The 14442-nt window shown below is 51.4% G+C and overlaps 3 protein-coding genes across 4 annotated transcripts; 2 read left to right on the top strand and 1 right to left on the bottom strand.

Moving 5' to 3' along the window:
• Nucleotides 1-2: 2 nt before the first annotated feature.
• LOC101775955 (L-type lectin-domain containing receptor kinase IV.1) lies at nt 3-2212 on the top strand (the record flags this gene model as incomplete). Its single annotated transcript, XM_004986162.4, has 1 exon — nt 3-2212. A coding segment is annotated over one exon (2022 nt), but the record flags the coding sequence as incomplete, so codon positions are not given.
• A 7547-nt stretch (nt 2213-9759) lies between these two features.
• On the top strand, nt 9760-11936 carry LOC101765525 (cytochrome c oxidase subunit 6a, mitochondrial). The gene is made up of 4 exons (XM_004981546.3): nt 9760-9957; nt 10071-10177; nt 10270-10312; nt 11637-11936. Exons 1-4 carry the CDS (start codon nt 9861-9863, stop codon nt 11672-11674), a joined length of 285 nt encoding a protein of 94 aa, XP_004981603.1. The 5' UTR covers nt 9760-9860; the 3' UTR covers nt 11675-11936.
• Nucleotides 11937-12064: 128 nt separating this feature from the next.
• LOC101766205 lies at nt 12065-14228 on the bottom strand. 2 transcript variants are annotated; one of them, XM_004981547.4, is made up of 2 exons: nt 13500-14228; nt 12065-13348 (listed from the first exon to the last, which is right to left on the bottom strand). In XM_004981547.4, the coding sequence occupies exon 2, from the start codon at nt 13265-13267 to the stop codon at nt 12452-12454; it is 816 nt and encodes a 271-aa protein (XP_004981604.1). In that variant the 5' UTR covers nt 13268-13348; nt 13500-14228; the 3' UTR covers nt 12065-12451. The 2 variants fall into 2 exon arrangements, with proteins under 2 accessions (XP_004981604.1, XP_004981605.1); XM_004981548.4 differs by having other exon boundaries at nt 12065-13317.
• Nucleotides 14229-14442: the final 214 nt, after the last annotated feature.

The raw sequence follows: 14442 nt of genomic DNA, 5'->3' as shown, positions 1-14442 counted from the left end.
TGACCCGCGCGCGCTCTCTTCTCGCCGCCGGCGTCGTCCTAGTCGGCTTGGTCGGCGTCGCTGTCCTCGCCGCCGGGGATGACGAGCAGTTCGTGTACTCGGGCTTCACCGGCGTGCCGCTGGCCCTGGACGGCACGGCCGTCATCACGTCCTCGGGGCTGCTGGAGCTGACCAACGGCACGGCGCAGCTCAAGGGCCACGCCGTGCACCCGGCGCCGCTGCGGTTCCGGCGGTCCCCCGGCGGGCCCGTGCGCTCCTTCTCGGCGTCGTTCGTGTTCGGCATCATCCCGGCCTACGCTGACCTCAGCGGCCACGGCATCGTCTTCTTCGTCGGCAACAACAGCTTCTCGACCGCGCTGCCCAGCCAGTACCTCGGCTTCCTCAACGACACGAACAACGGCAACGCCAGCAACCACATCTTCGGCGTCGAGCTCGACACCATCCGGAGCACCGAGTTCAACGACCCCAACGACAACCACGTCGGCATCGACATCAACAGCCTTAATTCCGTCAACGTTAGCACCGCCGGCTACTACAACGACGGCACCGGCGCGTTCCACAACCTGAGCCTCATCAGCGCCAAGGCCATGCAAGTCTGGGTGGACTACGACGGCGAGACCACTCAGATCAACGTGTTCCTGGCTCCCCTCAAGATTGCCAAGCCTTCCAAGCCTCTGGTCTCGGCCACGCAGAACCTCTCCGACGTGCTCGTGGACCCGGCGTTCGTGGGCTTCTCATCAGCAACAGGCACGGTCAAGTCGCTCCACTACGTGCTCGGCTGGAGCTTCGCCATGGACGGCCCTGCTCCGGCCATCAACATCGCCGGCCTCCCCAAGCTCCCAAGGTTCGGCCCCAAGCCACGGTCCAAGGTCCTGGACATCATGCTGCCGATCGCCACCGCTGCGACCGTCATCGGCATCGTCGCCGTCGTGGTCGTCCTCGTCCGGCGGCGGCTCAAGTACGCCGAGCTCCGAGAAGACTGGGAGGTCGAGTTCGGGCCGCACCGGTTCACCTACAAGGACCTCTTCCGCGCGACGGAGGGGTTCAAGAGCAAGAAGCTCCTCGGCATCGGAGGATTCGGGAGAGTATACAAGGGCGTGCTCCCGAAATCAAAGCTCGAGGTCGCCGTCAAGAGGGTGTCACACGAATCGCGGCAGGGGATAAAGGAGTTCGTCGCCGAGGTCGTCAGCATCGGCCGTCTCCGGCACCGGAACCTCGTGCAGCTGCTCGGCTACTGCCGCCGCAAAGGCGAGCTCCTCCTGGTCTACGACTACATGCCCAACGGCAGCCTCGACAAGTACTTGTACGGCAAGGAGGAGAAGGCCACGTTGGATTGGGCGCAGAGGTTCCGGATCATCAAGGGCGTGGCGTCAGGGTTGCTGTACATCCACGAAGATTGGGAGCAGGTCGTCATCCACCGAGACATCAAGGCGAGCAATGTCTTACTTGACAGCGAGATGAACGGACGGCTAGGTGACTTTGGTCTCGCGAGGTTGTATGACCACGGAGCTGACCCCCAGACCACCCATGTCGTCGGCACCATGGGGTACCTTGCCCCGGAGCTGGCACGATCAGGGAAGGCGTCCCCTCTCACCGACGTGTTCGCCTTCGGCGCCTTCATCCTCGAGGTCGTCTGCGGCCGGAGGCCCGTGGAGCAGAGCATGGCGGACAACCGGCTGATGCTGGTGGACTGGGTGCTCGACCACTGGCAGAACGAGTCGCTGGCCGAGGTCGTGGACGCGAAGCTCGAGGGGAGCTACGACGCCGGCGAGGCGACGCTGGCGCTCAAGCTCGGGCTCCTGTGCTCGCACCCGCTGCCGGGGGCGAGGCCGAGCATGCGGCAGGTGATGCAGTACCTCGACGGCGACATGCCGTTCCCCGAGCTCACGCCGGCGCACCTCAGCTTCAGTATGCTGGCCCTCATGCGGAGCGAAGGGTTCGACTCCTTTGTCATGTCGGCGTCGCATGCGTCGTCGACGGCGATGAGCATCGGGACCATGACGGGACTCTCTGGAGGGAGATAACATTTGCATTGTGCTTTTTTTTCGGATAGTATTTTGCCTTGTGCTGTTAGAACGTGAGTGAGGATGTACATCGGATGGCACCAATAGTCTTCTGTAAGTTGCCTGATGTAAGCTGGAGGAACAAAATTTCGGTACATACTACAAGAACAACCAATGATGGAGTATAGCAATGATCACTTGATGAGACAGTGCAATAGGAAAGTTCAGGTCCACTAAAAATTGTAGAGATCAAATGCCAAGTAGTACGTCTTGGTCAGTAAGAATCGGAACGCATGAGGTAAAGAAAGTAGCAGTGATGCTCGAGATAAATCTGTGCACGGGGTGAAAGAGACTTGTCACATGCCAGGTCCAAAATCATAGCGGGAGAAAGATCCCATCGGCATCACTCCAGCCTCACCAAAACTGTCAGGCGTGTGAATGGAATACTGGTTACGGCTTTATTTGTGACTGTTCAGGGTATTTTCATAGAAGAACACATTTTCTGACTAGAGCTGCCTTGAACTATTGGCTTCAGAAAATGACTAGAAATGTGGCATTTTGCACCTGTTGTGGAATCTATCCTGGCTGAATTTCATTGACTACTGCAGCAAGTTCAATTTCTTCCCTCTTTCTTCTTCCTAATTAGCACTGCATGGAGGAAAGAAAGAGAAAGGCATGGGAGGGAAACTACGAACCTCGGCAAGTTTTGGAGGTGTGTTAAATTTTAGGCTCAAAACACTCTTGTCGATATTTAAAATTGCAGATGCTCGTATCGAATCTTTTTTTATAAATAAAAGCTAGGAAACACATAATACTGCTGTACTTCTCTCTTCTCTGCATCTAGAAATAAGAAAAGGAAGAGAACGGTCCAAGTCAGTGCACGAGTCGATCAGCCAGTTACTTGGAATAAGGCACTGATGGACACCAGTTGTTTCTTTAAAGCTCGCGGAGGTAGGTGCAGCGGTTGGTATGGAGGAGCTCGACAAGAAACAGGAAGTAAACAATGGAGGACGTCGGGCAGAGGTTGAAGATGAACAATAGCCATTGGATCCCCTTAAACACCCACTAATTCCAAGCAGTGGGAACAGGGCACCCAAGAAAACACTCGGGTGGCCTAAAGATAGCTCTTTGTCATTTTATTTTGTTGGATGGCAGTAAAATAAAGTATGGATACCCCTAAAACACTTCACTCTCTCTCTCTGGTTGTGCATTTTATGTCTTTTATCTGTATTTTTGCCACTCCGGTGAAATAGGCTTGGATGTTAGAGCATCTTCAGTAGATTACATAAACTGGATTGCTATATTAAAAACTAGCATAATACTTAAAAACCAACAAAAACTTGCTCCAGTAGCGTACCTATATGGTTTACCGTACCTAAAATTTTTAAGTCTCCTATATGTAAATATACATATCCAACTCCAGGATTGCTAAATTTTCCTTTTACTGGCGGCAGAAACCAACCGCTTCCGTCGTAGGCTTCCGTGCCGTCTCCGTCCCCTCCATTGCTGCGCCGCCACGTCATCCCCACCTCCGGCCGGCGACGTCCTCCCCGCGCTGTAACGACCTCGGTTAAAAATCCTTCGCGTTAATCTTAATCCGAGTCCCTGATCCCCTGTCTCAGTTTACCAAGTCTAAGTGCTCACCCTCCAACCCCGGTTCCGACCCTGGAGATCCGACCTCTCGCCGCTTTTCCCCAGTTCCGACCCCGTCGACCCCAACTCGCCCGCCAGATCTTTCTAAGTCCTCCCACAACGCCTCCCTTCAATCTGAGCCGTGGACCACCGAGACTGACCGGTGGACCCACGAGATCTTTCTCCCAGATCTCTCGCGACAGGCGCACTCGAGTTGCATGCCGCTTCAGAGTTCCCTAGCCGCGTGGCTCAACTCCTCCGACGCCCGCCGCTCCGCCTCGTCGCCGGCCACGACCGGATGGATTCTCGCGCCCACTTCCCCAATCGCAGCGGAAGCTCCTCTGCTACCCTTTCTGCAGCACCTCGCCGCCCACGCCCATCATCACATCGCCAGATCTCAGCTGCAGAGCCCGAGTCCGCCCGCCTTTTCCGTCGCTCCTCCACAGTAGCGCCGCCCCGGTCCTCGCTACGCGACGATTCCTCCTCCGCCAACCCAGACCACGGCAGCGACAGCTCCTTTTCCGCCGCGTCAGAGCTCCGCCCCGACAATCTGTTGCTCCGCGCTCGCCCGCGCGCCCGCAGCCGCCTGTCTTCTCACCTGTGCGCCCTCTAGCGCCGTTTCCGCGGTCACTTCCATCAAATCCACCGCACGACGACGCCCGCCTTCGCCAAATCTCAACCACCGGCAAAACCGCGCCTGCGCCGTCCTGTCATCGGTGCCCAATGACCGCCGGTGCCATCCCCGAAGTCCTGCTCCACCGCCCTCATCGCTCAATCGCCGCCCCGGCAGCGCACTCCATCGTTTCTTCCCCAGCCTTCGCGCCGCTCCCCCTTCTCTCTTCTGCGCAGCTATAAAAGGGAATGCCGGAGCCCCACCGGAGTTCCCCTTCACCATCGCTGCCCTCCCACTTGCTCTTTGATCGTGCTCACAGCGCCACCGCTGAAGTCTGAGGAACTCTCCTCTCCGCTCAAACACCACCTTCCCCCAATCCACCAGACACTGCTCCCCGTGCTGCACAAGAGCTTGCTTGTGATCCACAAGAAGCACCACCGCCGCCGGAGTACCACCGGACATCCTCGCCACTGTCCCAAGCCTTAGTCTTTTTGCCCAAGCCTGTTCTTCCCAACCCCAAGCCTCATCCGAAAGACGAAGGTAAGCTACCGACCCTTTGTTCGCCTCGTCCGACCCCTCCTATCCGCCCGACCCCGGTTCTGTCTCGCTCGACCCTGTCTGTTCCGCCGACCTTTCTCCGCCTCGCCCGAGGGCTCGGCTGTATCTTTTTCCTTGAACTGAGGGTGTATGTGTAAAACTTGGGGGACTTTTCAGCGTTAAGTCTGAGGACCCCTAACACATCTATTCCTCTAGATTAAGGGTCAGATCATAAGTCCCTTCCCATCCGACCCTTATATCTTGATTCCCACCAACTCCAGCGAACCTCCCCACCCTCCTGTAACTTGCCGCAAGTTTCTCGGCTCAACTTGCAAGTGTTGCTGTTGAAATAACCGTCTGAATGCTAACCAATGCATTGCATTCGTGTAGAGCTGCGTCTCGCTGACGGCTTCTACGAGCTGCACCCGGCGCCAGAAGACGAAGGTGTAGCCGAGCTCCTGCCTTCAGAAGCCGAAGCCGCCCAAGTAGAAGAGCAGCTTCCCTCCTCCTCGTTCGAAGGCAAGCCCCGGATGCATGAATCCCCTGTGTTTTACCAAACTTGCGCATGCCTTCTTTAACATGCTTGTGCATTTACGTATAGGAGTTGTTTGGAACCATAGATGCATAACTTAGCTCCCTTGATCTGAACACTAGCTGTTGGACCGAGTAGATGCCTTGCTTAACTAGGAAACGGTAAAAGCCGAGTGATTCCCTGTCACTCGTGAGTTGTAGGAGTTGGTTGTTTCCCCTTCTGTTGCAACTATAAGGACGATGGACGGGGCAGGATTTTTGGGTAACTCTTTGGTGGTCGGTTGATCGTCCCGTCTGTCTATAAAACTTGCTAAGGCCCGACAGTGGTGGTGTTCATGATCAAGTGTTTGAAAGTACTAATCTCATACCTAGTATGGGATGGGGAAGCCTAGTACCTGATTGAACTAGGGCGTGGCTTATACCCTTGCTGTCCCTGGAACGAGGTTCCAATGGTGCATCATGTGGGTGCAAGTGCGGTCACAGTACGGTAGAGACCGGGAATGTGGAGCATTGCATGCCAAGGGAAGTTTGGACCTGACATGCGCCTGGGAATTGATGGGGACGGCCGACACAGGAAGCGACCCTTGTGGTGCGCAGATGTCGTGAGATTAGGTTCGCCATGCATGGTTAAGAAACTCGAATCGATTCGTCTGCCTCTCACAGTTTGAGATTGCTTGATCGCTATGTCACCCTGAGTAATAAAGGAAATCTGATGATGACATGGTTGATGATGTTATTTATATACCTTTGGTTGGTTCCATGGTTGCTTAGACTAGGTTGCAAACTTAGATCGGATAATGAACTCAGAACCGGAGCTAAAACTTGAAAGTAGGGATACACCTAGCGCTTTTGGCAAACAAACCCCTCAGCCAAAAGGCCTTGCATGTCTAGAAGTGGTGGAGTAGCGTACTCCCTGTCGGTTAAGTCTTGTTGAGCTTAGTAGCTCAGCCTTGTTGTGGCTCTTCTTTTCAGGTGAAGTTGCTGCCTCTGAGCCTTCCTCTGTTGGCACTTGGCCGCCCCAACTCCCTCCGGGTTGGACGGTTGAGTGGGATCCCTCCTCGGACGGCGAGGAGAAGGATCGCTGATGTCCCGGTTGGCCTCACCAGGGATGTCCGACCCCGACGAGTTAGCTTCCGCTAGTTGTTTTACCTTCTGTTGTTTTTTCTTCTGAACCTTGTAAACTCTGATGTTGTTTTATGACCGAACTAAATGTTTAATGTGTTCAACTCAAGTGGACTTGTTGTATTCTCTGAAACCGCTCATCCTCGTGTGAGTTTGCTATTTCGGTCCTGTTTAAGTGGTTAAATCGGATGAAATCCGACGGCGCTTCGTGTCGACTTGGCTAAGGCATGAGTGTCGCGTGTTAGGCGACTTAACCATGTTTAACCCAGTTAATCCGAAGTGGATCCGCCACACGCGCTCCGTCCCCCTGCTCTATTCCGCCATCTTCAAGGTCGATTCGACCAAGGGTGGACGTTGATGAGGGGCGGGCAGGCTCCGCCGGCCCAACGCCGCCGCATGAGCAGTTTCACCAGCCAATATATGGGCGACCGAACGCTTCTCCGCACGGGCACACTCTTCCGCACGGCAGCTCCGCGAACCTCGAATCTGGGTGGGAGAGCGCCGCTGTGCCGGTGAGATCCGCCGGCCTGGCCTCAGCGCAGGCGACAAGGAGGGCCCCCGTGCACGCAGCCAGGTGAGCACTACTGTCGGGTCCAGGCTCCGCCACCTGGGCGTGCACCGGGTCCTCCTGCTTCCCGGCTCCAAGCGTCGCCTCTCCAATTCCTTCCATGGCCACAGGGGGGAGCTTATGAGGCCACAACTTGTCAATTCGCAGTGGAGGATCAGCTGCTGACATCGATTTGGAGCGGAGGGCGGGGCCGTGTGGGTGAAAGGAACAAGAAGTTGCCTAAAGGGGGGTGAATAAGTGAGTTGATCAATTTATAAAACTTCAACCCACTCAGCAGCACTGCCCAAGCCAGACCGGTCAGACCGGTCCAGGCAGGGTGGCACACAAGTGCTGCTCGTGTCCCTCCTTATCTTCTAGCACCAACCAAACTTGGAGAGTGGCTTCTGTACATAATTTCCAACAGGGAAAAAATAGTTCTTGCACACAAGACAAGCACGCAATGAAGACACGAGTATTTATTTATCCGAAGTTCAGATTTACCGCAATGAATCCTACGTCTCCTTTGAGGAGCCTATTGGAATACGAGTCTATTTCAACTCCCTTCAAACAAGCCGGGTCTCTTTCAATCACTTTCCTCGTCTTCACTAGTCGAACTTTTTTCCTTGCGGAGGCAAGATCGCAGCCCTCACAAACTTGCTGCGGCTCACCATACCTTTGGAGCTAGCCGGCGATGCCTAGCCGTCTAGGAGGCACACCTCCAAGAGTAACAAATGCTTCGAAGGCTTTCTTGACGCGAACCACAAGTGCTCAGGCTATGGATTGCTCCTCTCAGCTCACTAATGCTCACACAAGATCACTCTCTCAACCGAACCCAGAGATTTCTCAAGAATCACTAGATGGTGTCCAAGTCGTGTGTAACCAGCAGCCCACCAAGGAGGGGGCCAAGGGGTATATATAACCCCACAAACCAGAAACTAGCCGTTGGAGCGGATCAAATCGGCCAGACTGGTTGCTAGACCGGTCAGACCGATCTAGTTTGAAAAAACTAGCCGTTGCCCTTGGACGGGTTAGACAGTATGCCAAACTGGTCAACTTGACCGGTTTGGCTGAGTTAGCCGTTAGCTCACTAAACCTCAGACCGGTTTTCCAAACCAGTCAAACCAGTTTGGCTGAGTTAGCCCCAAAACTCTCAAACACTCACTTTTGGTTTACCCACTGGTTGAATCGACCATTGTTAACTGAGTTGGGATAGTTAGCTCACTCAAGAGTTTTCTTAAGGTCAATACCACATAGGTCAACTAAGAGCACTTTTAGTGTTGTCAATTAGCTAATATTGCATCCCTCTTGATAGTACGACATACCTATACTCAAGAATAAATATAAACACTATATCATCCACTTGAGCTTATAAGTTTTCATCCTTGCCATACTTTGATCAATAGTCATTTGAGGGCTCTCAACATAGCTATCATCTTGAGCACATACATCTTGAGCTAGTGACGTAAGATTTCCCCTTTTTCATAATAAGATATACTTGAATTCTTAAGTCTCTCCATTTTACCAATCACACTAGATTAGATGCATTGCATTGCTTCTCTCGGTAAGGATTAGATATGATACTTCGAAATCCTCTGGATACTAGCCACTTCACCTTAGCAAAGGGCACATAGTCCAAGCCGTCGCTTGACCAAATCTTGATTAGTCCCTCGCTCTAGTATCTCGCTTCATTTTTTCACCTATTCTTGCCACTTTGAGTTTAGCTTTGCTTTGACATCAACAATGAAATCCCATTTGAAATTCTCTTCAAATGCTTGTTCTTGATTGATAAGAATAGCTCATGAATTGCAAGCTTCCAATAATAAGACCAATATGTAACACATAAGCTCATGTCTTTTTAACATATTCACATGAAATCTTGCAATATCCATTTGTGAATATCACTATTGTTTTCTTAATGATCCATTTACTTGTCAATCAAGCTATCATATTATTTGAGGACTTATAGATCAACCATAAAGCATATCCCCAAGTTTTACTTCACCCTTGCTTATCATTGATCATACAATTTCATCACGGGATCACATACTTGCTTGCTTTTCTTTATTGTGAACCATATAATACATACTTAACTTATGAGATAATATCACATCATAAATATGAGAATAAAACCCTGCTCACAATTTTAAGCAAACAAGTTAGTCCTTTAATCGTTTTATCATTCAATTCACCAAAACCCACTTGAAGGCCTAGATGCACTTTCAGCGGGGCAAGCAGCAGCGTGGCTTGGGTGGAGGGCGGAGGGTGGCGTGGGGTGAGCTCTGCCGCCCCTCCACAACGTGGTCCTCACCTAGGCCGATGAGGGCAGGGAGCGTAGGGCACGCGGGAGAGGGTGGGTGAAGCAGGCCGACGCGCGGGAGCAGCGGCACCAGCAGGGGTGATGGGGAAGAAGAGGGAGAGGAGAGGATAAGGATGGGTTGGTTATGCATATTGGCTCATGAAAAAATGATTTGCATTCGCAGATTAGTCCTCGAAGGAATATAGGTTATCAATTTTAGGTATACTGCTGGAGATGAGCTCAAATTTTTTTCCAACTATACTGAAACAAGTTTTAGATATCAAAATATACATATGCCACTGGAGTTGCTCTAACTGGCTCACATGATCCCACTGTATCTCAATGACAAACTCAAAGCGGCACTGAATCAGTTATAAAAAAAAAAAGGTGGCACCTAGCATGAATCCAACGGCCGAAAATGGTTTTTGGGCCCAAATCTTGAAGCCCACCTAAACAAGCGGATCGGGTTAAAGAAGGGTTGGGCACGGCAACAACCCAGGTCAGCCACGCTCAGCGGGACGACGCGACCATTCTCCACCCGTTCCCCAAAAACCAGCGGCGGCGACCACCACACCACCCATGGCTCTGGCGGCGGCGAGATCCGGCCTCCGGTCGCTGGCGGCGCGCGCCGCCCCAGCGAGGCGCCGCATGTCTTCCTCCGTCCACGACGACGCCTGTGCGTACATCTCCCCGCCCTCGCGCTAATCCCTTCCCGCTCCTCCTATTTCTTCGCGAGTCCCGGTCGGTTCCTGATTTGGTTTTGGGGCGCTGTGGTTCACGCGTTCGCAGATGAGACGGCCAAGTGGGAGAAGATCACCTACGCCGGGATCGTGACCTGCACCCTCCTGGCGGCGTACAACCTCTCCAAGGGCCACCCCCACTTCGACGAGCCGCCGGTCAGATCTCGCTCTCGTGTCCTTGCAATCTCGGATTAGATATGGCCTGAGTCTGATACGTTGTTTTTTCCTCTCTGATTGTGTTGTTACAGGCATACCCCTATCTGCACATCCGCAACAAGGAGTTCCCCTGGGGTATGGACTGTCTACCTCTGCAGCATTTCGATCTGGTTACTTGCTTGATTCGATGTTCTTTGATTCGTTCCCTTCCGATACGGTTTGATTGAAATGCGTCGGGGATTAATACTTGAGTTGGTAACGTGCCACCGGGATTAATGTGTAGTTGCATGTCAGAAGCCCCGCATGACATTAACCTAGCATTTATTTGACAGAGTTCTTCATTTCCCTATAGGACTATAGCCTTGGTTAAATAATTGGATGCATCTGTCTGGTAGATTCATGAGTTTTATTGCTATGAATGATTGTCTTGTTTTAGACTAACATTACAATGAGAACTCAAAACACTTGGTGGGTGTGCTATGGGATTGTTCTCTGCATCTGGTAGTAAATTGGTCTAGCCAGGAACTCGCAAGGGAATAAGTAGGCTGAATGAATAGTTTCATTAGTTTCTCTCATATGACTCTGCAAGAGAGGGAAAACATCGACTAAGCTGGAAATCTTGAATGCTAGCAAGTTTTTACAGTACAATTACATGCCATTCAATACTTTTTACAATTCTAATAGGAACTGTTCTCTGATTCCATGCTTAACCACAAACTACTGTGCTTTGGGATACAACATATAAGCTGAACTTGACTGCACCTACATCATGTCCTTAAATGTTTATAAGCCCGCGTGCTTCTGCTATATACCCTTCACCCTGATTCTATCAGGATCTGTACATTGTACGCAGTTTGGAAATGCATAGTTCAATCTTGTATTATACAAAGCTTGTTATTTTGCAAGATTCTGAAATTATTTGCTTTTATCATCTTCGATGGTCTGCTCTATTGGGTTGTCACTGTACTTAACACAGTAGGAACTAGGAAAGATAACAGCTGAGCTAATCTCTTTCCTATTTGGTTATAATTTCAATCCACTCATGTCTAGTATGGGGCATTGATGCATGAGTATAAGTCATGTGCTCTCCTATAAGAGTTAGTATGAGGTATTCAAGCATGCATTGTCAAGTGTGCCTTTATTTTCAACCTTCTGTCACAGTAAGTCGAAAAATACCACCAAGTACATTTTGCAGTATTTCGTTACAAATATTGTATGCAACAGATGCCATTGACTCCATACTAGATATTCTGTTTTTATTTTAAGCATTGCAGCTAGCTTGTACATATTGATACGAAAATGCTTTTTAGAATCCAAAGAGTTATTTTGTAACATACAAGTTGGCTGCAAACAGTCATTATAATTATGATTGGACTAGTGTTGAGTCAGAAAACTTCCATGTTATGGATTATGAATATGTTTTTCGATTTCTGATAGATCGTGCAATTCTGTAATTCAGGACCTGATGGCCTGTTTGAGACGAAGGACCACCATTGAGCACTGAATAGCACACCTTCTGGAGTCCGTGCATGTTTTAAAGAGTTATCTGGTTGTTCCAGTGATTTTCTTTTCCATTGAAACCTATTTGCAGCAACAAGAAATAAGAATGACGAAACTCTTGTGTTGACAGTCAGGTCTTAACTGTGTTGTTAGCTATTACCTGTCTTGTTTTTTCTTTCCGGCCCACATAAAAAATGACATCAAGTTCAAATTGCCCAGTTTCAGGAAACGGTGTCACTATATGAAAAGTTGTTGATCATATTCTGATGGCTTCAGATTGCGTCCTGTGCCTGTGATAAATTTTCCGGTGCCTTTGGTATCAAGGCAGAACGTAGCTGTTTGCTTTCTCTCTTTTTTTGGCAGAAATGGTGGCGTGCCAAGTTTAAGGTCATTTTTCTAGGGTATATTCTTGAGTATTAGCGGATCCCAGATTTTATGTTGATTTCCAGCTGGGTGACGACGTGTCAGAAAATTGCGCAAAACTGCAGTAGTTCCTGAAACGGTGAGATCTTTTCTCGGGAAGTTATTGCTGCACCAAGAAGACAATGCTTCGGGCAGTAGCATCTAGCTCGCTGTTGAGAATACTTTCTTACAGTCGCAGATGATCAAGAACACGAAGAACCACGAAGTAACCTACGCCTTCTATAATCTACACAGACCAAACCAGTGTTGTGTCAACCGGCCTCGCTTCTGCCTGAGCACGTCGTTTACTCGGCAGGAAGAATTTGAGCTGTTTGATGCAGTCCTAAGCCAGTCAGCAATCCTAGCCCCAGCTCACGAAATCGAGCGCCTGGACGAGATGCCATGTCCTGCAACAGAGCCTGCTGTCTCGTTCTTGTTGATCTGAAGGCTATGATTCTCACCAGGTGATGATCCATTGTTCGCCAGCAGCTTGTTCGAAGCATCACCAGCTGCTCCTCTGTCACGCGACGACAGATCAGCAGATGAATTGTTGTTCTTGAGAGGATAGCCACTCGAAGTCAGAGCAGTGCCATCTGCCGCACCGCCAGTTGCATTCGCCGGCAGAACAGCACCGCCGTCTTGCACGGTGTCGGTAGCATTCACCGGAGGAACAACGGTCATGTTGATGCCGTTCTGAGCTTGGCCTTGCGCCGTCTCCATTTCCTCCTCATCATTGCCGCTTTGGGACAGGAAATCTGTGCCATCCTCCTCTTCATCAGCAGCCTCGGCCACGTCGTCAGCGTCACTGTCGACGCCATCATCTTCACCAGCCTCTTGGTCCTCCTCGTCGCCAGCGTCTCGAGCCTGGCTCAAACGATCGTCCGACGAGCCGGCGGCGCCCCGTCCGACGAAGTCGCTCCCGTCTCCGATCCCGACAATGTCGTCGTCGGCAGACGCCTGGCCAGCTGCGAAGCCGACGAAGCCCTTCCTGCCCAGCCAGCGCCGTGCCGGCTTGCCGTCGGCGTCGACGTCCGTCTCCACGGCCACAACCCGCTGTTTGCCGTACGAACGCATCACCTGGTACGCGATCCACACGCCGACGGCGACGAGCAGGAAGGCCTCCAGAGTGTGGCTTGGCCTGAGCTTCTTGCTCCTATTATTGCTCCTGCTTGGCGATTGCCTCAGCATGGTGACTGCTGACTGGGACAGGGATCACTGTGTGGTAGGCTTGTGCACCGCTGCAAATGCTAGCAGTTTAGCACTAAACACCTAGTAGCACCAAGCAAAGAAAGAACAAACTACAGAGTGAAGATGTTGTTCAGTAGAGTGAGTGAAGACATGTTGTTTATGGTTATATACGTTCTTCAAGAACAAATTAAACCTAGCTAGAAGATAGCTAGTTGTAAGAATAGATGATCACCTGGAGAAACAGTACCAACCAAAGGGGAAGAAGGATCAAAGGGCTCCTGAAAAGCTTTGTTTTCCTTGGCTATGGCAGATGGCGCAGAGGGAGATGCGAGAAAGAAGGTAGAGCTTCCCTTTCTGTGTTCTTCGCCGGGACACTGCGACTGAGACAACCTGAAAGCCAAAGCCGCCTTCAGGAGTTCACGCTGCAATCACTGCCGCCCCCCGGCTTTACTCTCTCCCTCTCCTCGCTGTCGGTGAGGGAAGGACTTGGGAGGACGAAGACGAGAAAAGATACCATGAATGCCAACCGAGAAGCAGGTACGGAGCTCGCTACTTGCGAGACGATGTGTACAGTAAAAGCATCCGAGCGCCCAGACCCGATGAGATGCCGAGGCGGCGAGGCGTCAGAGTCCTCCCCCGCCCTCTGAACTCGACAGGTGCCTCGGCGTGGCTGACCATCGTGAGCGCAGCGGATCGGATCGAGCAAAGCCACCGAATCTCCAAAAGCTGGAGGCGCAGAGCTCGAAAGGAAAGGGTTTGGTTTGTGTGAGGCGTGCCGGTCAAACTGTCAGGGCAAGCGGGTCGGTGGTGTGGTGGCGCGGCGCCGGGGGGCTCATGTGCCCGCCATGACGCCGAGCCCGGAGAGGGAGGGAGGGCCATTTGTTTTGTGCCTCCGATGCCAGTTCTGCGTGTCAGGTGTCACGACTTCCGGCTGCTTGGGTGACTGGAAAATCATGGTGTCTTTGAGGCGCATCATAGAGCTTGTATGAAGTACGTGTTACACCTAGAGTTAACTAACGATCGATTAGAGAATAATCCATATTATTAGCAGTTGTTGATGATGGGAGTCGTACACAGTGTCCAAGCCTTGGAAATTGTTTTAATCAATAAAACCCAAGTTCATTCAATTCTGTCATTTGTCCTCACGCGTAAATTATACTCCTATATTCAATCAA

This window comes from Setaria italica, chromosome IX, assembly GCF_000263155.2.
Source record: "Setaria italica strain Yugu1 chromosome IX, Setaria_italica_v2.0, whole genome shotgun sequence".
Lineage (NCBI taxonomy): Eukaryota > Viridiplantae > Streptophyta > Magnoliopsida > Poales > Poaceae > Setaria > Setaria italica.
This window is presented reverse-complemented; position numbering and strand designations above follow the sequence as displayed.

Coding starts and splice junctions, on each gene's coding strand:
- LOC101766205 (XM_004981547.4), bottom strand. CDS start 13,267: ATGCTGAGGCAATCGCCAAGCAGGAGCAATAATAGGAGCAAGAAGCTC.
- LOC101765525 (XM_004981546.3), top strand. CDS start 9,861: ATGGCTCTGGCGGCGGCGAGATCCGGCCTCCGGTCGCTGGCGGCGCGC. Junction 9,958..10,070: donor CTCCGTCCACGACGACGCCT/GTGCGTACATCT, acceptor ACGCGTTCGCAG/ATGAGACGGCCAAGTGGGAG. Junction 10,178..10,269: donor CCCACTTCGACGAGCCGCCG/GTCAGATCTCGC, acceptor GTGTTGTTACAG/GCATACCCCTATCTGCACAT.